We start from the raw sequence: 26,177 nt of genomic DNA on the forward strand, positions 1-26,177 counted from the left end.
CCTCCCCTCCCCACTCTTCTTCCGGCCCGCAGATCTCATCTCGCCGGCTCCGCAGGTCCGTGCGGAAGATCGCGAGCCTGGACACGCACGTCGCGCTGGCGTGCGCGGGGCTCAAGGCGGACGCGCGGGTGCTCATCAACCGCGCCCGCGTCGAGTGCCAGAGCCACCGCCTCACCGTCGAGGACCCCGTCACCGTCGAGTACATCACTCGCTACATCGCCGGCCTGCAGCAGAAGTACACCCAGAGCGGTGGAGTCCGCCCCTTCGGCCTATCCACCCTCATCGTCGGCTTCGATCCGTACACGGACAAGCCCGCCCTGTACCAGACCGACCCCTCCGGCACCTTCTCCGCCTGGAAGGCCAACGCCACGGGGAGGAACTCCAACTCCATGCGGGAGTTCCTGGAGAAGAACTACAAGGACACCTCCGGCAAGGAGACCATCAAGCTCACCATCCGCGCTCTGCTAGAGGTATTTGTTCTGCAATTGCCTCTCTTTAGTTTTATGCAACATAATAGACCTCAATTTGCACTACATGGTTACTCTCATTATTTCTGATGCTGGTGTTCCTAGCAAGATCCAGCGCAAGTAGCTCGTTAGCGGTAAATGTGTTCAGCTAACTGGATATACTGATTAAGTGCACAAGTATTTGAGTTGCCTTTGGAAATACGTCAGTGAATGAAATAGTTTATACTTTCATTACTCAACTAAGGATTTGCTTGATCTTTTTCATGCCATAATATGAGTATTGCTTCAAATTAAAGTTAATAGCAACTGGACAGTAGGCATGCCAAACTAATGCTTAAAAGCACTGGGGTGTACTGAGTGAACTGTAAGGCCTTGCTTGCCACTCATAGGTGCGGTAGTTTCTTTGTTGTAGCAATCTTATGTCTGGTGGAATGGAGATGAAAATGAGGAATTGTGACAGGTACTTATGACGAGGCATTTACATAGCTACTCCTGGTGCAGCTTGTTTTAGTTGTGCCGAGAAGCTTGTTTAGGCTTCTGTGAATACTGAATTTACCATTGTCTGATTCACTCCATTCTGTATAGCAAGGATTAATTTATCAAGCACACAGGTGCCTTCTGGAAATATCAAGATGCGTAGAATCTCTTTATTCTCTTATGTACTTGGATTTACTTGATCTTTGTCATGCCACAATAGGAGTATAGCTTCAAACTAAAGTAGCAACTGAGTGGCAGACTTGGGTGTTGGCTTCTGAGTGAACTGAAAGCCTTGCTTGCCACTCATAGATGTGGTAGTTTTCTTTGCCGTAGCAATCTTACGTCTGGTGGAATGGAGATGAAAATGAGGAATTGTGACAGGTACTTATGACGAGGCATTTACATAGCTACTCCTGGTGCAGCTTTTTTTAGTTGTGCCGAGAAGCTTGTTTAGGCCTCTGTGAATACTGAATTTACCGTTGTCTGATTCACTCCATTCTGTGTAGCAAGGATTAATTTATCAAGCACACAGTATTTGAGGTGCCTTGTGGAAATATCAAGATGCATAGAATCTCTTTATTCTCTTATATATTTGGATTTACTTGATCTCATGCCACAATAGGAGTATAGCTTCAAACTAAAGTAGCAACTGAGTGGCAGACTTCCCAAACAGATGCTGAAAAGCACTGGTGGGTGTTGCCTGCTGAGTGAATGGAAGGCCTTGCTTGCCACTCATATATGTGGTAGTTTTCTTTGTCGTAACAATCTTACGTTTAGTGGAATGGAGGTGAAAATGAGGAATTGTGACAGGTACTTATGATGAGGCATTTACATAGCTACTCCTGGTGCAGCTTTTTTTAGTTGTGCCGAGAAGCTTGTTTAGGCCTCTGTGAATACTGAATTTACCGTTGTCTGATTCACTCCATTCTGTATAGCAAGGATTAATTTATCAAGCACACAGTATTTGAGGTGCCTTGTGGAAATATCAAGATGCATAGAATCTCTTTATTCTTTTATATATTTGGATTTACTTGATCTCATGCCACAATAGGAGTATAGCTTCAAACTAAAGTAGCAACTGAGTGGCAGACTTCCCAAACAGATGCTGAAAAGCACTGGTGGGTGTTGCTTGCTGAGTGAATGGAAGGCCTTGCTTGCCACTCATATATGTGGTAGTTTTCTTTGTCGTAGCAATCTTACGTTTAGTGGAATGGAGGTGAAAATGAGGAATTGTGACAGGTACTTATGATGAGGCATTTACATAGCTACTCCTGGTGCAGTTCCTTTTAGTTGTGCCGAGAAGCTTGCTTAGGCCTCTGTGAATATTGAATTTACCATTGTCTGATTCACTCCATTCTATAAAGAAAATTACAACTTAAGTTGAGTTCCTAATTGCGCAAATGTGAGGTTTTCTATCTTCTTGTCTCCCGGATGTTATGCAACTCAGAGTCTATCATGTTGTCGTTAGATGTCTGTGACCCATCCTCAGGCTTATGCTCTGTATCAAGGGAGTATATACGCATAGGCTCAAATTCAATTAGTGTTTGTTTGAAATTTCTTTGTAGCAGACACTTGGAGAATGATGTTAATCAGGCAGTTCCTTTTGAATCTGCACTTTGAAAATATCACTCTGCTTTCTTAAGTTTGAATAGCTACTTCTTTATTTGCTGAGTCAAAGAGACCAGTCAGTATCGTTTGCCATAGTTATGTGCAATATAGTCACATCTGTGTCTACTGTCACCCTTTTGCAACATTCCTGAAGAACAGTTCTCTGTTGCCATGTGCTTCCATGCGTGTGTGCCAAATGGGCTATTGTTCATCGGTTCATCCTCATGGATCTGGAACTTGTATGGTTGTACCAAGTATACATGTTAAATTAGTATGTGTAGTACTAGAACATATAGTGCCTATAAATTCTTTATAGGGATGATATGTAGTTACAATTTGATTGTCAGCATTGATTATTTATGCTAGGATGGTGTTAATTTTGAGGATCCAAATGGAGTTGCTTGGTCTTTTCTCTATATTTGCTTTGCTTTCTCTCGTCTCCTTGACATAACCTTATCCTTTACTAATTTGTCAAAATAGCATCAGAACATATGATGTGCACTATAACTTCAGTTTATCCTTCCAGTTTTGTTTTCTTCTGCAAGGATGGCCTTCGTTCCAGTTTATCCTTTACTAATTTGTCAAAATAAAATGTTTTCGTTCTGCAAGCACTAATAGTTGAGAAAACTTTTCAGGTTGTCGAGAGTGGTGGGAAGAACATAGAGATTGCAGTGATGACAAAGAAGGATGGCCTTCGGCAACTCGAGGAGACTGAAATCGATGAATATGTTGCCGAGATCGAGGCAGAGAAGGCCGCGGCAGAGGCGGCAAAGAAGAGTGGCCCGAAGGATACCTAATTACTGGATGTGCTATATCTTCAGTCTGTCAGCCGAAACCTTTTAGTGTGTCACCTGTTACGCTACATAACTTTCTTTAAACTGCTTTAACAAGATATTGAAGTCGTTCGTAAATGAATTGCCTTGTTTTCTTGATGACTCATGGTCCAGGAATTTCGTTTCCCCTTTCCAGCGTTTGAACCTGCGCAAAAAAATGTATCCGTCATCTGCTCCTCGCATATTCGCTGATGGTTAACCTGGCGAACCATAGTTTCTGAAGCTGTGGCGTGCTATGCCATATGGGCTCATATAAATCTCACTGGGTAGTGCTGGTGTGTTTGTTGCAATGTGAATTCACTTCCGGTCTTGATGATGTCACCTGAGAATGCTGGTGCTTTCTTGGTATTCTTGGTATGCCACCTCACTTTGGTTCCTGATAATCTCATCTGATAATCTATGCTGTTGCTTTTGACCCCGCCATGGTATGCGATTGCAAGTTGCACCACTTTGTGCAATTCTTTTGTGTGATGAACTGATAGGTTACTGGCTGAGGTGCCCTGTTACACGTCAGGGCCGCCCTGTTATCGTTGAATTTTTATCTCTGTTGACCATTTGCAAAACCTAAGAGAAATTTATTACCGGACACTATGCTTTTGCTTTGTTTATTTGTGCATATCTGGCAGCGCCTCCACCCGCACTACTTTTTGGCTGTTCAAATCTGGCCGGTGGCACTGAACTATTTTGAAAACCGGCACGGCATATCGCATATGCGTGCACGTGCACGCCCGTATATTAAGCTTGCACACCAGACACTAAATTAGAAAGTCGTCAGGCGTGCACACATATATGCTAGTGAACAAAAACAGTTGGTCACCTCAACTACGACGGACACAAACTCTTCTCTTATCTTTTTGTTCAAACTTGAAAGGCATTCCTTGCACTCTACCTCGGCGCCTTTCCGCCACTTCTATTTTCCCCATCTATTTGGCCTGCCCATTTTATAGAAAAGAAAAAGATGGAGGACCTCATGAGATTTCTTTTCCATGTAGTATTTCACTTCCTCGATTTGGAAAAGAAAACATGGATGTCCGTGTGAGAAATTGGCCCTCCTTCCCTATGCTAGAGTGAGCTCTCGCTATTGACCGCGAGGGGGAAAAAGTGCTGAAACTCTAACTAGTAGATTTAGCAGCACATTGTATAAATCTTCAATTTTCATTATTCAATGGTTTCTTCCGTCAAGTTCACCCTGCTAAAGCTTTTAAAGTTCACTATTAGATTTCGTTTTTATGCCATGTCGATTCATTCTTCACGAGTGATGTATATCTAGGGCTTCACCACAAATTTATCGAGAGCTATCACCGCTTTCATTGCGGCGGATTCTGTTTCATCCAATTATAGAAAATTGGGCAAGTCGCCTCATTTGCTCTTGTATTGTTCGCTTTCATTCTGACGGATTCTGTTTCATCCAATTATAGCAATTTCGGCAAGTCGCCTCATTTGTTCATGTATTGTACGGACATATTAGTCGTTTTTGGCATGAAGCACACATGTACTCTCATTCTTTCTTGTCAACTCTTGCTTCGAGGTTCAACAACTACATTGCCCGGAATCAATACCTACCCATTGGATATCGAAGGCACCTTGAACAAATATTCAAGGTGGCGAAGGACAAATGGATCAACGCCGAAAGTAACTCTTCCTGCACGAGGAAACCTTGCTAACCTTCTACAAAACCTGTAAGACACAAATGCAACACCTCCTTCATCCAGCCCATGGCAACGGTCAACAAATCGTCCGCTAAGTGCCACCATGATGAAGTAGTTCGGACAAGACATGTCCCACTTCTTCGATGATAACATAGTCGAGAGGGCGGTCTAAGAGGAACTAGATTGCTTGTTACTTCCTTTGCTAAGAAATATAGGATCGTTTAGATCACTATAGGGAGTATATTTGAAGTCCACGTCCCTTTATGCGTCACATAAGAAAACTATATATGTAAACTGTCCTTCTTTCAAGGTCCTTGTTGTAATATAGTATGCGGTTTACTCCGTTTGCTTGTGGGCCCTTCGCGGTGGAAAAAAGAAAAGAAAGAAAGCCATGATTGATAACGAGCACAACCTGCTTCTTCCGTTCCACGACGACGTCTCCCTATCTCCTCCTCTCCCACCATCCCCCATCGCCGGCCGAGCCCTCCAGCGGCGAGCGCCGCCGCCGCCGGCCGACCCTTCCGCCCCCCTCTCATGGAGCGTGACGCCTGGGAGTCTCCCCTCCTCCCGCACGCCCCCTCTGCTCGTCTGGCTCAGAGCGGACGGGAGATCCATCCAGGCCGTGTTGGTAAGTGCCACATGATTAAGTAGTTCGGACATGACATGTCCCACTTCTTCAACCACAACATAGTCCAGAGGGCGGTCTAAGAGGAACTAGATTGCTTGTTACTTCCTTTGTTAAGAAATATAGGATCGTTTAGATCACTATAGGGAGTATATTTGAAGTCCACGTCCCATTATGCGTCACATAAGAAAACCATATATGTAAACTGTCCTTCTTTCAAGGTCCTCGTTGTAATATAGTATGCGGTTTACTCCGTTTGCTTGTGGGCCCTTCGCGGTGGAAAAAAGAAAAGAAAGAAAGCCATGATTGATAACGAGCATAACCTGCTTCTTCCGTTCCACGACGACGTCTCCCAATATCCTCCTCTCCCGCCATCCCCCATCGCCGGCCGAGCCCTCCAGCGGCGAGCGCCGCCGCCGCCGGTCGACCCCCCCCCCTCACGGAGCGTGACGCCTGGGAGTCTCCCCTCCTCCTCCCGCACGCCCCTCTACTCGTTTGGCTCAGAGCGGACGGGAGATCCATCCATGCCGTGTTGGTAAGTGCCACATGATTAAGTAGTTCGGACATGACATGTCCCATTCTTCAACCACAACATAGTCCAGAGGGCGGTCTAAGAGGGACTAGATTGCTTGTTATGCATTGGCATATTAATGTATTGCCTAGTCTCTTTCATCTGATTGGTCTTTTGATTGCATTGACTAGAGCATGCACTTGTACATGATATCAGAGCCAAGAGGTCTTGAGTTCACGATCCAACTGGCGTAATTAAATTGCAACCCACTTTCAGTCCATGTAGTCTCTTCTACTCCCTCCGTTCCATAATGTAGTGCCTATAGATTTTTACAAAAGTCAAACATTACAAACTTTGACCATGTTTATAGAGTAAAGTAGGTACATCTAAAATACCAAATGCACATCATTGGATACATCCTGAGTTATATTTTTCAGAATGTACATGTTTGATATTGTAGATGTAGAGAGTTTTTTCCATACAATTGGTCAAAGTTGGCAAAGTTTGACTTTGACAAAAATCTATACTTCATTATGGAATGGAGGGAGTATCATATCAGTGTTTTGGTTGCATTGGCTAGACCCTGCACTTGTACAATATTTAAAGTCCAGGGTCCTTTATGCGTCACATAAGAAGACCATTGATGTAAACTGTCTTTCTTTCAAGGTCCTTGCTGTAATACCTGCGGTGTTCTCCTTCTGCTTCTGGGCCCTTCGCGGTGGAAAAAAGAAAAGAAAGAAAAGCCACGATTGATAACGAGCACAACCTGCTTCTACCGTTCCACGACGACGTCTCCCAATCTCCTCCTCTCCCACCATCCCCAGCCGCCGGCCGAGCCCTCCAGCGGCCAGCGCCGCCGCCGCCGGCGGCCGACCCTTCCGCCCCCCTCCCGCGGAAGCGCGACGCCCGGGAGTCTCCCCTCCCCCTCCCCCCTCACGCCCCCGCTGCTGGATTGGCTCGGAGCGGGCGGGAGATCCATCCAGGCTGTGTTGGTAAGGAGGAAGCCCTAGCGCGGCTTTTCTGGGGTTTCTGTTCCCCGTGTTTTCCTCTGCTGCCAGCAAATCGAATTCGACCTGTTCTCGCTCCATGCAGCTAGCCACGGATTTGCTCGCTGCCGCGCCTCGTGCTAGCCGGGCCTCTTGACGGTTCGACTCTGCTCTTCGAGATCTCAGCTTGTTTTCCAGAAATTTTGGGGGTTCAGGAACCCCCGCGCCATGGAGTCAGGTGACGAGTCTGTTTTATTTTCAATTAGTTTGTTGAGATTCCCCTGATGAAAGTAGAATGTTCAGAGATTATTAGTTTGCGATAATGATTGGATTGAACCGAGCTTTTTAGTTTTTTGAAAAGTAATACTGATAAAGCTCATTTTGAAATAAATCAGCTGAGATTCTACCATGTTATTCTCTGGGATACGGTGCCTGATTTCGGTAGTCACTAGTCATGCTTGTGAGTTAAGCTAATGCCATCTGCTGGAATTAGTCCTGGTGCGGTGGTTTCCACCTTGTTTTGGGTTAGCTCTGCGGCAGAGCAAGCGAATCATTAAAGCTATTCGTTATTTGTTCTGAGAATTCTTCTGTTGCCACGCTTCTATGGGTAGCAGATAATCTGCAGCGTTAAATACTCCCTGCTTTTATCATTTGGAGTATGCCTAATTTGTCAAAACTATTGTAAAACCACATTTGTTTAAGAAGGGGGATTATATCACGCACGTAGGTGCTTCTCACTGAAGCACCGCAGTTCGGCACCTCTTCTGCAACAGGTTAACCTTATGTTCCCACACTTTTACGGGCAGCGAGAAATCTGCAGCATTAATTGAATTCAATCACAATGGTGGGCTGGGCTTACTTATATCTACATTTGCGGTATTAATTGCTTCTTTTGGTGATATCTTAACCTTTGCATGATGTATATGCTACAAAGCATGGACACGGCAGAAGTTGGCGAATCCCCGTGCTGATACGGCCGGACACAGGGACACACTCGGACATGCAGGGATACGTGTATCCCGCCGTATTTCCTGAATTACGAATTAAAAAAGAAAGAAAGAAAAGGGAGGACACGGCTGGGACACGTGGAGGACTCGATTAATCCACTGGTCGGAGCAGCACTCTCCTCCGACTTCAGCCAGCGCTGGATCTGGAGCACCCTCCCGTCGCCTTGCTGCTGCTGCTGCGCCCCTGCCGCTGCCGTTGCTGCTGCTGCATCCCCTGCTGCAGCGCTGGCCGCCGTCGCTGCTCCTGCTGCTGCAGCGGCAAGAGGAGCACGCTGGGAGTAGGGCGGTGGCGAGAGGTGCTGCGGGAGAGTTGAGAGATCCATCGCTGGGAGGAGGGGTGATGGCAAGAGAGTGGCAGCTTGGTCAAAGCGTTAGGGCAGAGAGAGATAGGGCTTGAGTTTTGACGGTGCCGATTGATATGTAGCATCCAGTGGCTCTTAAAATGGCACTAGCTGGGCCTGCCCAACTACTAATGGATCATCTTCTTTGTGGCTCTTGACAATGGGAGAGGAAATGGCACTAGCTGTTCAGAGAGTTACTGCTGAATCCGAAATATCCTCTCTGGGCTTATGTCCAGAGAGTTACTGCTGAATGGGGCGATCTCTTTCTTGTTATTTTCCGTCTTTAACTCTATATTACATGGCATTATTTATTTATTTTTATACATACTTGGCGTGTCCCTGATGCGCTGTTTTTGGAAAATGCCGTATCCCGTGTCCCCGTATGTGTGTCGCCGTGTCTGTGTCGCCGAACACCCCACAACAGTGTTGTATTGCGGAGCCCACCTGTATCTGCTTTAGGCTCAGGTTGCGGTTGCTGAACTGTGTTGTGCTGTGCTTATTTTATAATCTCCTGTAGCAATTTAAGCCATAAATAAAAGTATTAAAAGAGGGTTGAACAAACACTAAAATAGGTAAAAGCTGGTTAATGGTTATCATAACCCACTGCAATGCCAAATGCAGCCTTAGTCTACCACTGTTTCCATTGAATGTTCTAGATATAGTATTTTTATATTGCTTTCTTCTCCTATAGCATCTGTTATTGTTGATGGGTTCTTACATTATCTCTGTGCAGGCGATACCAAATTTGATGCATCACAGTATGCTTTCTTTGGTAACAATGTCTTGGAGGAGGTTGAGCTAGGTGGATTGGATGATGATGATGCTGGTTTTGTTGGGCCTGGTGACAAAGAATACACTCCTATTTATGGAAGGGATATGTTGGAGGTAAGATATATGATAGATTTGGAATCTCTTCTGTTTTGACGTGACCACCATTGTCCGCCTTCTGGTCCTTCCTTTCAAAGCAAAAAAAAATATAAATAAGAAAAATCCACAGTGAATAGGTGTTATGTTTGTGGGATGATGTGCCAAATAGGTAACATGTGCATTGGTATAGCATTGTGAGCCTTCCTTTTATATCTGAAGGATCGCAAACTCCCTGTGGACTTCAGAGCACGAGGAGAGTTTCTCTTAGAAATTATCTTAATTTTGATCAATCTGTTCTAGCCCTTGTTTTCAAGTTTGGTTCATGCCATCAGGAACCTGGTAGAGGATGCAAAGTATGAACTAATTTTATTATAGGTATGTACACATGCGATCAAATAGGCAAATAGGAATATACATTGTTATGTAAACTAGGAAAGCTGGCATTGTCTCTTGTGATTGCTAACTGTTTCCATGTATGTTGGTCGAAAGCCTGGTAAAGAATGTAGTTAATTGTATTTTAGGGTTACTAATGCTATCATGTATTCAGAAAAGGTTCTGCTTAAACTGAGGAAGTTAACGTATCTATTTTGGAACCATTAGTTAACTCTGTAAAGTGATACAGTACAGGCATGGTTGGAAATCCTCCTTACATACCCTGGAAAAATTAGAAAGCTTACGTTGAATGCACTATGCGGGAGGTAGTCCGTGTTAGAACAGGGTTGTGCTGTGTGTGTAGTTATCATATTGTATAGGGGCTTCTTTGCTTATTTCCCTTCATGTATATGTGCTGGCCTGTTGGCCCGATGGAATATAGGCTCACTTCATAACATGGTATAAGAGCTAGGGTTAGGTTCCCCAGCCGCCGCCGCCGCCTCTGGTCGCCGCCGCCGCCGCCGCCGGCCGCCGCTCCTCTCTTCATCGAGCCTCTCCCCTCTTCTTCCTGGTAGCTGCTGCCGCCTGCTGGTCCAGGCCGCCGCCGTTCCAGGCCGCTGCTGCCGCCGTCCTTCCCGGCAGGCGCCGCCGCCTCAACGTGCTGCTGCTGCTCTTCAACGAGCTGCTGCTGCTGCTGCTCCTCTTCTCTGCTGCTGCTGCTGCTCTTCTTCAACGAGCTGCTGCTGCTGCTCTTCTTCAACGAGCTGCTGCTGCTGCTCTTCAAAGTGCGGCTGCTGCTGCTCTTCTCCTCCTGGTCTGCTGCTGCCATCAAGCTGTGCCTCCTGCTGCTGCTGGTCTTCAACGAGCTGCTGTTGCTGCTCTGCTGCAATGGCGCCCTCCACCACCACCGGTGCTGTCCCAGTCCCACGATGTCCTGTTATCTTCAACGGACAGAACTACAGGGACTGGGTGCAGCACATGAAGCTGCACATGAGGGGCCAGCTGGTCTGGGAGCACCTCTCTGGTGCTCTGCCTTGTCCCCTGCTGCCCACTCCTCCAGCTGAGTTGGCCTTCCCTGTTGATGCCGATGAAACCAAGCAACGTGAGATGCTAGATGCTTTTGAAGAGGCCACTGAAGAGTATCAGAATCAACTCCACTTATACAAGCAATGGACAAATGATGATGCTCGAGCCTCTTCTATCTTGGTGAACAGCATGGATGTTGATCTCACCATGGATGTGGTGGCCCTTACCACTGCATATCAGATGTGGGAGCACCTTCGCCATCGCTATGAGTCTACAGGGGATGCCATGTATCTCTCTGTTGTTCGTCAAGAGCAACAACTACAACAGGGAGATGCTACTGTGGATGATTTCTACAAGGAGATGTCGGCGGTGTGGCGCCAATTGGACTCTCTGGGAGCTGATGTTTGTCGCAGATGTCAGTGTTGTGTGCGGCAACAAGCTAAGCTGGAGGTTCGTCGCCTCTACGACTTCCTCACTCGCCTCCGGCCGGAGTTCGAGCAGAGTCGTGCTCAGCTATTGGCACGCCATCCTCGGCTCTCTACTCTGGAGGCCTTTGCTGAGGTGCGATCTGAGGAGGTGCGCCTACGGAGCACGGGCTTATTGCCATCCTCTTCAGCAGTCCTGGCTGCCCGCGTTCCACCACCGCTGCCTGGTGTGCCCTCTTCTTCACAGGTGGTAGCAACCTCCACTAGTGCTTTCTGCAACTACTGCAAGCAGGATGGTCACATGATCACGGAGTGCATCAAGAGGAGGAAACAGGGTCGCCGTGGTGGCCGTCCTCAAAAGGACTCGGGAGGCTCCTCTAATTCTCGTGAGGGCTCCCTTGAGAAGGTTCACCAGGAGATGCTCACCTTGCTGCGCCGCCTTACTGCTTCTGCACCATCCTCAGGTTCTGCTGGTTCTGCTGGTCAGACGTCTGGTCCACCACCGCACTCTTCGTCAGGTACATCTTTGCCCTGGATTCTTGATTCTGGGGCCTCCTTCCACATGACACCACATAGAGATCATCTTTGTGCTGTCAATTCCGTGCCTTCTCCTCTTACAGTTCAGACTGCAGATGGCACTTCTCTTTCTGTTGCCGCAAGAGGGACTCTTTCCACGTCTTCTTTTCATGTCCCTGCCGTTTCTCATGTTCCTAAACTGACTATGCAACTTCTATCTGCTGGTCAACTTACTGACTTGGGTTATCGTGTTATTCTGGATTCTGACTCTTGTTGTGTTCAGGATCGTCGTACGGGGACTCTGGTTGGGATCGGTCCTCGGCGCCATGACTCTCAGCGCCTTTGGGAGCTCGATTGGCTGCGCCTTCCTTCCGCTGCATCCTCTAGCCAGTCGGACATCACCACCCCTTTTGCTTCAGCTGCCACCTCCACCACATCCTTCGCTCAGTGGCATCATCGATTGGGTCACATTTGTGGCTCCCGCTTGTCTTCTTTGGTTAGGAGTGGTGTTCTAGGGTCTGTATCTGGTGATAGTTCACTAACTTGTATGGGTTGTAAGCTTGGCAAGCAGATACAACTTCCATATCCCTCTAGTAATTCTGTTTCTCAACGACCTTTTGAACTTGTTCACTCTGATGTATGGGGTCCTGCCCCCTTTGTTTCGAAAGGGGGTCACAAATATTATATAATTTTCATTGATGATTTTTCTCGCCACACTTGGATCTACTTTATGTCATCTCGTAGTCAAGTGCTTCAAATTTACAAGTCGTTTGCTACCATGGTTCACACTCAGTATGATTCCTCTGTTCGAGTTTTTCGTGCTGATTCGGCTGGCGAGTACTTATCTCGTGCGCTTCGTGGTTTCCTTGCTGAACAGGGTACCCTTCCTCAGTATTCCTGTCCTGGTGCACACGCTCAAAATGGGGTGGCTGAACGCAAACATCGTCACGTCTTTGAGACTGCTCGGGCTCTTCTTTTATCTTCTGCTGTTCCCCCGCACTTTTGGGCTGAGGCTGTCTCTACCGCTGTTTATCTCATTAATATTCAGCCTTCTGTTGCTCTTCAGGGAGGGATACCAGTTGATCATCTAGGTGATGGTCCAGCTGATTATAGTGGTCTACGCCTGTTTGGTTGTGCCTGTTTTGTTCTTCTCCACCCTCATGAACGCACCAAATTGACTGCTCAATCTGTTGAATGTGTTTTCCTTGGCTACAGTTTGGAGCACAAAGGTTACCGTTGCTGGGACCCTATTGCTCGAAGACTGAGAATCTCCAAAGATGTCACTTTTGATGAGTCTCGCTCCTTCTACCCTCGTCATTCTTCTACTGCCACAACCGAGTCGTTAGTCGAGCCTCTCTCTTTTTTGACTCTACCTGATTCTTCACCTTTATCGTCACCTGGTAGGTCCACTCCTAGCCTTTCACCTGTGTCTGCTCATGAGCTTCAGCTTACACAGGACGAGGTTTCTATTCCTGACTCTCCTACTCGGGTTGAGCCATCCACTCTCTCTCCTTTTCCTTTTACCTACTCCCGTCGTGCTCAACACCCTTCTCCCTCTGATGCGCCACCTTCCACTTCCCCTCTCTCTCCGCTTCCTTTTGTCTACTCCCGTCGTGCTCGGCACCCTTCTCCCTCGGATGCGCCCACTTCCACTTCCACTCCTTCCCTGTTGGGTCCCATTCCTTCAGAACCACCTACCCCTCCTGCTCCTCGGTATAATCTGCGTGATCGCCACACTCTCCAGCCTCCTGCGTACTATGTTGCTGCTGCTACCACTCTTGTTGAGCCGTCTACATATCGTGAGGCTGCTGCTCATTCTGAATGGCAGCATGCTATGGCAGAGGAAATTCATGCTCTTGAGCGCACAGGCACTTGGGACCTTGTACCCCTGCCTACAGGCGTTAGACCCATCACTTGCAAATGGGTCTACAAGGTTAAGACACATTCAGATGGTTCTCTCGTGCGCTACAAAGCTCGTCTTGTTGCGCGTGGCTTCCAGCAGGAGTATGGTCGTGACTATGATGAGACTTTTGCTCCTGTTGCTCACATGACCACTGTTCGCACTCTTTTGGCTGTTGCTGCTGTTCGGCAGTGGTCCATCTCTCAATTAGATGTCAAGAATGCCTTCTTGAATGGTGAGCTGCGGGAAGTGGTCTATATGCAGCCGCCTCCTGGCTATACTGTCTCTGATGGCACTGTCTGTCGCCTTCGGCGCGCTCTTTACGGGCTGAAACAAGCTCCACGTACCTGGTTTGAGCGTTTCTCCGCCGTCATCACAAGGATCGGGTTCTCTGCTAGTGTTCATGATCCTGCTCTGTTTATTCACACTTCTCCTCGCGGTCGCACCCTTTTACTACTCTATGTTGATGACATGATTATCACAGGGGCTGACCACCAATTCATTGATTTTGTGAAGAAACGTCTACATGAGCAATTCTTGATGACTGATTTGGGTTCTCTTCGCTACTTTCTTGGACTTGAGATCATTTCTTCCCCTGAGGGTATTTATCTCTCTCAAGAGAAGTACATCCAAGATCTTCTCACTCGTGCCTGCCTCACTGATCAGCGCACGGTTGACACTCCTATGGAGTTTGGTCTCCATCTTCGTCCTGGTGAGGGTGAACCCCTTGCAGATCCCACACGCTACCGCCATCTTGTTGGGAGCCTTGTCTATCTAGGCATCACTCGTCCTGACATTTCTTATGCTGTGCACATTCTAAGTCAGTTTGTCTCTGCTCCCACTCAACTTCACTACAGTCACCTTCTTCGTGTTCTTCGTTACCTTCGTGGTACCGTGACTCGTCGCTTATTCTTCCCTCGCTCCAGCTCTCTTCAGCTTCAGGCCTACTGTGATGCTACCTGGGCCAGCGATCCCACTGATCGCCGCTCTCTCTGCCTATTGTGTTTTTCTTGGCTCCTCCCTGATTGCCTGGAAGACCAAGAAGCAGAATGCTGTATCTCGCTCCAGTGCTGAGGCTGAGCTGCGAGCTATGGCGTCCGTGACTGCAGAAATTACTTGGCTACGATGGCTTCTTCAGGATTTTGGTGTTTCCACTGCTACACCGACCCCTCTGCTCTCCGACAGCACTGGGGCACTCAGCATTGCCCGTGATCCTGTTAAGCATGAGCTCACCAAGCACATCGGTGTTGATGCCTCCTACACTCGTTCTCAGGTGCAAGACAGAATTGTGGCCCCTTAGTATGTGCCCTCGGAGCTTCAGCTTGCTGATTTTCTGACGAAAGCTCAGACACGGTCCCAACACAGCTTTTTCCTGTCCAAACTCGGTGTCCAAGATCCCCCTTGAGTTTGAGGGGGGGGTGTTAGAACAGGGTTGTGCTGTGTATGTAGTTATCATATTGTATAGGGGCTTCTTTGCTTATTTCCCTTCATGTATATGTGCTGGCCTGTTGGCCCGATGGAATATAGGCTCACTTCATAACAGTCCGAACTATACACAAGCAAGTTTTAGTTTTTATGACTTCAGGTAGGAACCGTTACAAGTTGTGTGTGCTGTGTGCTTCATTCCCTTCAGTTTCTGTTTTGTTTTCACTCACAGTTGGATCCCAAACATGCATTTAGGAATGATTTCAGAATGCTGTCCCACTGGATTTCTGATCACCTTAAAATATTGCAAAAGTATTTCTTTTTTCTGTTGTATAGGAAATATTGCAAAAGTATTTCTTTTTTCTGTTGTATAGGAAGGTCAACCGCTCATTGGTCAAGCTTTGCTTTCGCAGGACGAAGGTGTAGGTTCATTTGCTGGTGTTGATGATCTTGCCGGGGCATTCTCAAAGGTTTGATTTCTATGGTACATAATTCATTTAGGATTGTCGGATGTATATTTTAAGATTATACTAATATAGTCACATGAGCTCTCATTTGTTTTACCAAAATTAACGTTTACCTAATTTGCATGGTTGCCCTATTTCATTTGTTCCTGTTTGACTGGTGAGGCTGATTTATTTATTTACAATTTCAGCTGACCAGAACTGTTAATGAACCAAAGCAATCAGGAATAGTTAGTCGTGGGGGATCGTTACCTGGACAAAGTGAGTAATGCTGGTTTACTCATTTATCTGTGAGGAAATATGCTTTTGTGTTTTAACTTTGTTTCTGTCTTTGAAGGACAATTATGCATGCTGTTAGATAGCATGTTTGCACATGCTTAAGAGATATTCTCTAAATTCTTTCAACTTACTACCAAAGCTACAGTTATCATGATGCACTTAACTTGGCTTTGTTATGTCTTATATCCGACCAATGTAATTACTCTAATATGGCTGCTACTGCTAGTCTGTCATTGTTTGAATGCAAATCTTAAGTTAACTAATGAAAATAAATAATCTTCGTTTTCTTGTTACTTTGTTGAGTGCTATACACATTAACATAATTTTTATTTGTTTAATCGTTTCATTATAATTCTGCACTTTATAGCTTCCACTGCTGACTGGGCACAAGAGGCTGAATCATCGTACTGGCCTACACAGCCTGCATTGGGTGCTGAACAACGGCTGGACAACAAAAACTGGTGGTCTCAACCACCCCATCCAGCCCAGTTTGCTGATTCCAGACTTCAGAGGACATCCTCATCCCCGCAACAAGATGCTCAGTACAATCCTATTGAACCTATTCTCGGACCAAGGCCATCTCCTTTGCAGAGAATGTCATCATATCCTCACCAAGAGCCGCAATACAATAATATTGAACTGATTCGTGGGAATGGTAGCAGATTTACACCAGCTTTGATGCAGCATCCAAATGGATTTATACCACCTCAAATGCCGCCACCCCATCAACAAAACGGAATGCTCCCAATTCAACACTCTCCACCCCAGTTCTCACAACTACATGCCCAGATGCTTGGTGCCCAACATTCTCCGCCACAAAATCTGCAGATGTTTGGTCCTCGGCATCCTTCACCACAAATGATGGGTAGATTTGATCCAAATTTTGTTATGCCTGACTTGAGTGATCCCAGAGCCAGATCGATGTTACACCATGGAAGGCATGGCCCGCGCTATCCTCCCCAAGGTTTTGAGCCTGGTAATATGAGAATGGATAATAGGTGGCAGCGGTTCAGATCCAAGTACATGTCCACTGAAGAAATTGAGAACATCGCAAGGATGCAGAAAGCTGCCACTCAGATCACCGATCCATATATTGATGATTACTATCATCAAGCTTGTTTGGCCAGAAAATCAGCAGGAGCACAACTGAAGCACTACTTCTGTCCAACCTTGATCAGAGATACATCTTCTCGTACACGCAGTAAGGATGAGCCACATGCATATCTTCAGGTTGATGCTCTTGGGAGGCTTCCATTTTCCTCCATCCGCAGGCCCCGTCCGCTCCTTGATGTTGAAGAAGCCTCTGAACCAAGTGATAGCACTACTGAAAAATCTGCTTCAAAATCTCTTGACCAAGAGCCGATGCTGGCTGCTAGAATCACAATTGAAGATGGCCTTTGCCTACTACTGGATGTGGATGATATAGATCGTTTGCTTCACTTTAGTAAACAGCCAGATGGTGGTTTGCAACTTAGAAACAGAAGACAGGCTCTTCTCGAGCAGCTGGCAGAATCACTGCAATTAGTTGATCCACTTACATCTAATAAGGATGCACCTCTGTCGCAAAATGATGATCTAGTGTTTCTCCGCATAGTATCTCTACCGAAGGGCCGGAAACTACTTTCTCGTTATATTGATCTTGTTACTTCAGGTAGTGAGCTTGCAAGGGTTGTTTGCATGGCAGTTTTCCGGAATCTAAGATCTATATTCGGCAATTTGCCCTCTGATAGCAGCATAGCTGGGACCACAACTAAACTTGTATGTGCCGTATCCACCTGTGTTGTTCGGATGGACTTGAGTGGACTCAGTGCTTGTCTTGCAGCTGTTGCGTGTTCGTCACAGCAACCACCTCTTCGACCTCTGGGATATGCTGCTGGTGACGGCGCTTCTGTCATCATAAAGTCTCTACTGGACAGAGCTACAGATCTTCTTACTGATCAACATGTGGCCTCTGCTTACAGCATGCAGAACCGAACTCTATGGCAGGCATCATTTGATGCCTTCTTCGGGCTACTTATGGGGTATTGCATGAGTAAATTTGATACTGTGGTTCATACAGTGCAAATGCAACCTGCTGCTGCAGCTGTGATAAGCAGGGAAACACCAGTGGAGCTGTTGCGTGCCAGCCTTCCTCACACAAATGAGTATCAGCGCAAGCAGTTGCTCAGTTTCGCTCAGCGCACTGTGCCTGTCAACAGCTCTAGTTCCCATGGGTCTGGTAATGTGCCGATGGCATCAGAATATGTCCAGAGCTGAAATAGAAGAACAGAGCTGCTTTTCATAATCTATATACTTGATATGGTATAGTTCTTCGATAATGTTTTTATCGTAGCTGCTTTCTGTTAATGTTTATTCTATCCTTCTTTTTTATAACTCTAAATCTTGGTAACCCTATGTTCTATCCAATGTGACCCTTTCTTTTACTTGCACTCTGAAAGTGGCACGGTTGTTTTCATCAGATTGCTATCACTTCCATTTTTGCTGAGTTGACGAGACCTGGTTGTTCATACTTAAAGTTGTACTAAAGTTGACACACTTATTTTGGGATGGAGAGAGTACTTTGTTTAAAATTATACATTTGCAGCTTTTGTCATCAATACCAAAAAAGAAAGAACAGTTCTCCGTATCCCATGTTTTGTCACCAAGTAGTGTGTGCGCCAGGCGGCCAATTATACCTATTTATTATCTCCATAGGTCTGCAACTTATACCAGCATACACGTTGAGCAAGACCATAATCTTCAGTACCTGAATTTTTGGTGATATTTACTTGCAGTTGTAACGCCCAAATTCTCTGTTAGGATGGTATTCAGTTGCAGGATGGTCCAAATGGAATCGCTTGATCTTTCTTCTACCATTGTTTTGCTTTCTCTTGAATCCTTGCCATCTATATTGATCTTTTATTTATTTGAACGTCACTGTTGTGTTGTAACTTGTATCTTCAGCTTATCCTTCCAGTTTTATTTTTGTTAGCTGATCACATGTAGATGTAAAACTTTTAGGTTCTTGCGAGTGGTGGGAAGAACATAGATATTGTGGTGACGACAAAGAATGACGACAAAGAATGATGGTCTCGGTCAAATATTCAAAGGATGATCTTCGGCCACTTTAGGAAGCTCAAATTGATGAATTATGTTGCTGAGACAGAGGTAGAGAAGGCTCCTAGAATGGATGTTGCCCGAGGGGAACATGATCGCTGAATGTCCTAAGCCTTTGTTCTGTCAGCCAAAACTTTTAGGGTGCTTTCTGTTGCATTCCATTGCACGACCTAAACTTGTTTTAGCGCTTTAGTTTTGTTATTCGTATATGAATTTTGTTGTTTTGCTGATGACCTGTAAGCTGTTTTTCTGTTCTTGAATTGGCACAAATTGTTACTGCAAGCCTTGCGTATCAGCCTGACATTTTAGCAGGCTGACAGAAAAACATTTCTGCAGTTTGGGTTAATTAGTAGTACTCCAATGCTTGGTCAGGCATAGCTGATAATGCTGTTGCCTTTTCTGGTATGTTACTTTGGCTAATGTTAATTTCGTCTAGAATTTATGCTGGTGCTTTCAACATGTCGTCATTTCTGCGCTCAAGAATCATCACACAGGCTGCCAAACAATGTCATATCGCCTGTTTGTTTTCTGATCTCGCTAACATAATACATGTGAAAACCCAAATAAGAACACCAGCAAGAACCACATGTGCAAATCCATTTTTAAATAGTCAATCAGATTTTGGGAGCAGCCAACGCTTTGGTTGGACCGGTGAAAAGAACACCAATCTGACGTGCTAATAAACATGCGGCAGCGAACTATTTCTGACAACTTGTGGATGAAACTCGTCCTAGGAAGACAAATATTGATTTGGTCGTTGTTTGGATGGATGCAAATTTCTTGGCATACCTCCAATTCTTTTTAGTCTGTTGCACTTCATGTTTTTTGACCAATATTAGTCAACTCCTAAAGCGTGAGACGAAAAATTCCGTAGCCAAATATTGGTTGATCACACGAGCTTCAAGGTTACACTTTGGTTGTCAGCGATGGTGTTATCGCTCGGCATAAGCGTTAGCTATTTCAAAAACCAATCAACGAAAAAGAAGAAAGAAGCGCGATGGTTTTATGCAGGGAGGAACTCCACCCTACTCCTGGTTCTACAGAACTTCTATGAAACGTTGTGCAGCCATGTTCTCTGCTCACCAGCTAGCTAGGCGGAAGGGTCACCACCAACCAAGGACATATATGCACTTACTTGAGACGATTGAGCATTACACGATTATATATATCGATATGACTGGCGGCACAATGCAATGCAACATCATCAGGCTGACCTATTCACTCATCGCCATCATCATGCGCAAAAATGCAAACCTTCTAGCGTTACTGTTGCACGAGATCTGAGTTGATGACCATACATGGGATGCATGGACTAGGAGGCAACGAGCCCGCTACATCATTTGTTTACACGGTTCGAATCGACCGAGAGACGAAGACCCTTAGTCAAGATGGGAATGGGCCGACCCGGACCTGGCCTTGGACCTGGCCCCGTGGCCCCAAGGTCAATATGTGAGGCCATGGGTCGGCCCATTTCATCCAAAAATCGTGGCTTCACTGACCCATTGGGTACATAAGGCCGACCCAAAATTCAGTGAATTCACACTTATTTCTGCTGAAAAAATGTCTATGGTACACCAAGCTGCATGAAAGGAGTAGTCTGTACCAGGACCCAAAAATTCCATGTATGCAGTCTAGGAGATTGACAAAAACTCCTATAGACATACGCAGCGGAACTATTGCACAACCAACACTGAAACTACTACAGAATCTACACTGAAGCTATAGTAGTCTCACCTGTGCAGAATCCTTGTACGCACTGAAACTCCAGAATCCTTATTTACGCACTGAAACTTGTACAGTACTTTACAGAATCTACTAAACTGAAACTCCTGCAGAATCTACACATATATGCACTGACAAATAACCAAAACGGGGCAATCTAGTCTCACGTGTGCTTGGCTTGCAGTTGCACTGGGAAGGGGAGGAAGCAGGCAAGAGTGAGCACAATCCGGAGACCAGGAAGGCCACCGGGATGACGAGCTGGACAAGTCGGAGAGGAACGGAACGGCGACCGGGACAGTGGGATAGCTTGACGGGCGACCAGTACCGTGAGACGTAGAGCGATACGACGGCGACCGGGAGGTGCACAAGGAGCAGGAGGAACGCCGGCAGCAGCAGAGATGCGGGGCAGCTGGCAACGACAGAGATGCTCGGGGGCGGGCGGCAGCGACTACGCATAGCGATTTGCTGGGTCGACCCATCTGACCCATCGGGTCGCACGGTGCCGGCTCCACTGACCCGTATATCATTTAGGGCCAACCCACTTGGCCCATTGACCTCAATCTTTTGGGCCGGGTCAGTGACCCAGCGGGCCGACCCGGCCCATTCCCATCTTGAACCCTTAGCTCTCAGACGAGGATGCTGTGCTGACGGACCAGGCTTGGACGGGCGTGTCCCGTGCCTTGAACGGATGAGGAGAGCTGCGGTGGTAGCGCGTAATAGCTGCCTGCTGCGTGCTCATCGAGTGGTAGCAAGTGTAGCTTCCATCAATACCTCCAGCTGGGCAGCAATGTGCAATTGGGCAACAAGTGTAGCTGCTGCTGCTGCTGCTGCGTGTGTGCTGATCTCAGTGAGTCACTATTACGCGTGAGCTGGTCTTTTGTTGTTCTTCTAGCGCGCTTGATTTGACCCTGATAAAAAGTCATAGAGGAGCCCCTCTATACATTCACACGTATATTACATCACCATTTATGCGGTGCAATTTTTTTGAAAAAAAAAATCTTTCGTTATCTGACAATGATGAGAAAGGGTTTTAAAAGATTTTGGTTTTCAATTATTAAACAATAGTGTAGGTTGGTGTAATGGTTGTTGGTCTTGGTATTAGCTGTGCCCTTGCTACCTGTCGCAGGTTTGAATTCCATGTATTACACTTTTTCCTCAATTCGTGTTTTTGGAAGTGGGAGCCATCGAAGCCATCGAAGGGATCGTGCGGATCTGTTGCTTAACGTCTAGCCGATTGGACGTTAGCACAGTCCATTTTTAATATAAACTTAGTCAATTTTTTCACGAAGTTTGTCTTTGACCAAATTTTATATGAAGACTAAAAGAAGGGAGTACCACTTATTTCATAGATATGCATCTGTATATTAGGTGCTGCATTGATTTAGGATGGCACATAACAGAAATATATTGCCAATAGATTCGTAATAACCCAACTTATCATCAGGGCTTAGTAAATATTGATTCGAATAGTTGGATCACTGGGTCAGGCGTGAGTCGTACATACGAAGTCGTACGCACAACAATTTCGAATATATTGGGACGATGTGAAACTGATGCAGATGTGAACCCCAACGGGACCCACGTTGGCCTGGCCGGATGACTGAACATGTTGCGTAATTGAATCTATACTACTATTAAACAATCAAACAAGAACTTCTTTAAGCACACCCCACAAAGTATACGCAGATCCAATACCACCGCACGATTAGACCCACTAAAATCAATCTAACGGTTAGACTTAACCTAACCCATTTTCTGTGTGCACTTAGCAATTTACATTGACTGACCGTACTTCACCATGGAGGAAAATATGAAACTCCACGCCTGGGAAACTAGGAAACTAATAATCACGGGTGCATCACATTATATGAAAGTAAATCAGAGTGCATCCATCCTATTAGAAAACTAATCTCAGACAAATCCATCATATTAAAAAACTTATCTCGGACGCATCCATCCTATTAGGAAGCTAATCGCGAGCTGCCTGCCGCCATCATGCACATCAATCGGATTTATTTTGTTTCATGACAGAGAAACCATATATCTTTCGCTATTTTGCCACATATATTTATTCTTATATACTTGTGCAGTTTCAAATGATCCAACATATCTGCAGTCATCAAACTTGAAGACATACTGTTTAAGGACTTATTTGCACCGCCTCTCTTTCTTTGTCTGCGCGCCTCTTTCCTCCAATAATAATAATGAATAACTTTTTCCGGATCAGATATTACACTGTTACAAATATATGCTGAAGCTACTCCTTACGACAAGGAAAAAGAGGATAAATGCTTTCTATCTTCATCAGTTTTGTAGCATGTTCCAAATTGTTGGCTCTTTCTTATTTGAGGATTCATCATGTTTTTTGTAATTTAGAAGCTAACCTGAAAGCTTGATAGGGTTAAGCTTGACAAATACTCTGGAATATTGTTCCTTCCATCTTTATTTTTCTTTCTAACCCATTTCAGTTTCTATACGCACAGAACGTCTTACGGAATTGTGAGTTAGTATGGTTGCCATCTATACTTACTATTAAACAATCAAACAAGAACTTCTTTAAGCACATCCCACAAAGTGTACACAGATCCAATACCACCGCACGATTAGACCCACTAAAATCAATCTAACGGTTAGACTTAACCTAACCCATTTTCTGTGTGCACTTAGCAATTTACATTGACTGACCGTACTTCGCCGTGGAGGAAAATATGAAACTCCACGCCTGGGAAACTAGGAAACTAATAATCACGGGTGCATCACATTATAGGAAAGTAAATCAGAGTGCATCCATCCTATTAGGAAACTAATCTCAGACAAATCCATCATATTAAAAAACTTATCTCGGACGCATCCATCCTATTAGGAAGCTAATCGTGAGCTGCCTGCCGCCATCATGCACATCAATCGGATTTATTTTGTTTCATGACAGAGAAACCATATATCTTTCGCTATTTTGCCACATATATTTATTCTTATATACTTGTGCAGTTTCAAATGATCCAACATATCTGCAGTCATCAAACTTGAAGACATACTGTTTAAGGACTTATTTGCACCGCCTCTCTTTCTTTGTCTGCGCGCCTCTTTCCTCCAATAATAATAATGAATAACTTTTTCCGGATCAGGTATTACACTGTTACAAATGTATGCTGAAGCTACTCTATACTACTATTAAACAATCAAACAAGAACTTTTTTAAGCACACCCCACAAAGTGTACACAGATCCAATACCACCGCACGATTAGACCCACTAAAATCAATCTAACAGTTAGACTTAACCTAACCCATTTTTTGTGTGCACTTAGCAATTTACATTGACTGACCGTACTTCACCGTGGAGGAAAATATGAAACTCAACGCCTGGGAAACTAGGAAACTAATAATCACGGGTGCATCACATTATAGGAAAGTAAATCAGAGTGCATCCATCCTATTAGGAAACTAATCTCAGACAAATCCATCATATTAAAAAACTTATCTCGGACGCATCCATCCTATTAGGAAGCTAATCGCGAGCTGCCTGCCGCCATCATGCACATCAATCGGATTTATTTTGTTTCTTGACAGAGAAACCATATATCTTTCGCTATTTTGTCACATATATTTATTCTTATATACTTGTGCAGTTTCAAATGATCCAACATATCTGCAGTCATCAAACTTGAAGACATACTGTTTAAGGACTTATTTGCACCGCCTCTTTTTCTTTGTCTGCGCGCCTCTTTCCTCCAATAATAATAATGAATAACTTTTTCCGGATCAGGTATTACACTGTTACAAATGTATGCTGAAGCTACTCCTTACGACAAGGAAAAAGAGGATAAATGCTTTCTATCTTCATCAGTTTTGTAGCATGTTCCAAATTGTTGGCTCTTTCTTATTTGAGGATTCATCATGTTTTTGTAATTTAAAAGCTAACCTGAAAGCTTGATAGGGTTAAGCTTGACAAATACTCTGGAATATTGTTCCTTCCATCTTTATTTTTCTTTCTAACCCATTTCAGTTTCTATACGCACAGAGCGTCTTACGGAATTGTGAGTTAGTATGGTTGCCAATGCATAAACACATACAAAACCGGATAAATACTTTCTATCATGATCATTATTGGATTTCTTTTTGCCCTTTTACATTTCAGTTAGTTCTTGTAGATCATCTTTATTTTATATAGAAGTCGTTGTAGTCAGATATCATCTTCTATTTCCTATTATCCATAGTAGGTAGCTATATAATTTTGGCAATCCACACAACTATAAAATATATATAATTTGATCCAAATTTGTCAAGTATATATTTTGCTACGCAGATTAGTAGAATAAAATAAGATTCGAGAATTAAGCATCTTGAACAATATAATTGCACCGTAAGGCAATTTATACTTTTTTTTTCCTGGCTACACTCGAAGAGAAGACTACACTACAAGTCTATATTACTGCATTAATAAATAATTGCTGATTTTATTTAAATAAGAATATTTTCCTGCGATTACTCTATGAAGCAACATAACCACTATCGTGTCTAACTTTAGAAAATACAATTTGAGCGACATCAAACATTGTGTATCCATTTGATTTATATTTTTAAAAACATTTATTTTTTTATATTATGTGAATCTCACCTGATTTACGTTTGAGACGTGCGTTGCACGTGCATGCTTACTAGTGAAATCTAGTAATAAAGTAGATACACCGCACGCACCTCTATGCCTTGTCCTTTTAAGGATGGCCCGCCTGTAGTGCTGACATGCCTATAGCGGTCAATTCCCTGCTACAGCCTAGTACTTGGCTTGTTAATCTCAGTAATTTACCTTGCCTAATTATCCTGACACCGCATGCGGTCTGCTGCTGGCTAATATGGACATACGGTGCACGAATCTTCAAATCACTGTACGGCTCGGATAAGGGGGGTGTCGGGGAACCCGGGTGCCATCGCACCTTTCCGTTCCTGGCATACCAATGCCTTTTTTGCTGCTATAGTTCATTTTTTAATCAACTCTTGCATAAGCAAAAGCTTGATACCTAAGATTTTGCTAGCAAATATTTGGTATGATAAGATTTGTCTTAAACCAAACATACGTTCATTGTTGTTTCACGCAATGATCACACAAGCTTGAAGGTTACACTTTGATTATCAATTTTTTAAGGTACGGACAAGAAGAGCGATGGTGTTATGCAGGTACCAACTCCACCCCGCATGGCGAAGTTGGCTATGTGTGACTGCAAGGCTTATGTAGTTAACGTATGAACCCACTCGTTTCATAAAACCTCTATGAAACATTATGCAACCAGCAAGCCCCTACATTAATTAGCACGTCGACAAAAAACATTTGCCATGATCCACTCACTTGCAATGGAGACTCTCTCTCTCTCAAGTGAGTGAGAAAGAGATGACCACACATATACCTGGCCAAACCTCGGGCCGGGCCTAGCCAAGCCCGACACAAAAAACTCAGGCCCGGGCCCGGCCCGGCCATCGGGCCTGTGTTTTTGGGTCCGAGCCCGCCCCGAGCACATAAAAGCCCATCGGGCTTCGGGCCGGCCCGACCCGACCTTCAGAAAATGGCAAAAACGACGGGCCCGGGCC

General features: G+C 45.0%; 2 protein-coding genes across 2 annotated transcripts in view; both read left to right on the forward strand.

Annotated features, from left to right (window-relative positions):
- Positions 1-3,484, forward strand: part of LOC123112876 (proteasome subunit alpha type-7-B) — a 4,277-nt gene extending 793 nt beyond the window's left edge. The window contains exons 2-3 of the mRNA XM_044533973.1: positions 56-470; positions 3,188-3,484. Of these exons, the coding sequence (XP_044389908.1) occupies positions 56-470; positions 3,188-3,349 (577 nt within the window). The 3' untranslated portion in view covers positions 3,350-3,484. The remainder of the gene's footprint in view (positions 1-55; positions 471-3,187) is intronic.
- A 3,431-nt stretch (positions 3,485-6,915) lies between these two features.
- LOC123112877 (protein PAT1 homolog) lies at positions 6,916-19,220 on the forward strand. The gene is made up of 7 exons (XM_044533975.1): positions 6,916-7,162; positions 7,263-7,394; positions 9,238-9,389; positions 15,449-15,505; positions 15,691-15,760; positions 16,146-18,079; positions 18,779-19,220. Exons 2-6 carry the CDS (start codon positions 7,385-7,387, stop codon positions 18,032-18,034), a joined length of 2,178 nt encoding a protein of 725 aa, XP_044389910.1. The 5' UTR covers positions 6,916-7,162; positions 7,263-7,384; the 3' UTR covers positions 18,035-18,079; positions 18,779-19,220.
- Positions 19,221-26,177: the final 6,957 nt, after the last annotated feature.

The sequence above is a fragment of the Triticum aestivum genome, chromosome 5B (genome assembly GCF_018294505.1).
Source record: "Triticum aestivum cultivar Chinese Spring chromosome 5B, IWGSC CS RefSeq v2.1, whole genome shotgun sequence".
Lineage (NCBI taxonomy): Eukaryota > Viridiplantae > Streptophyta > Magnoliopsida > Poales > Poaceae > Triticum > Triticum aestivum.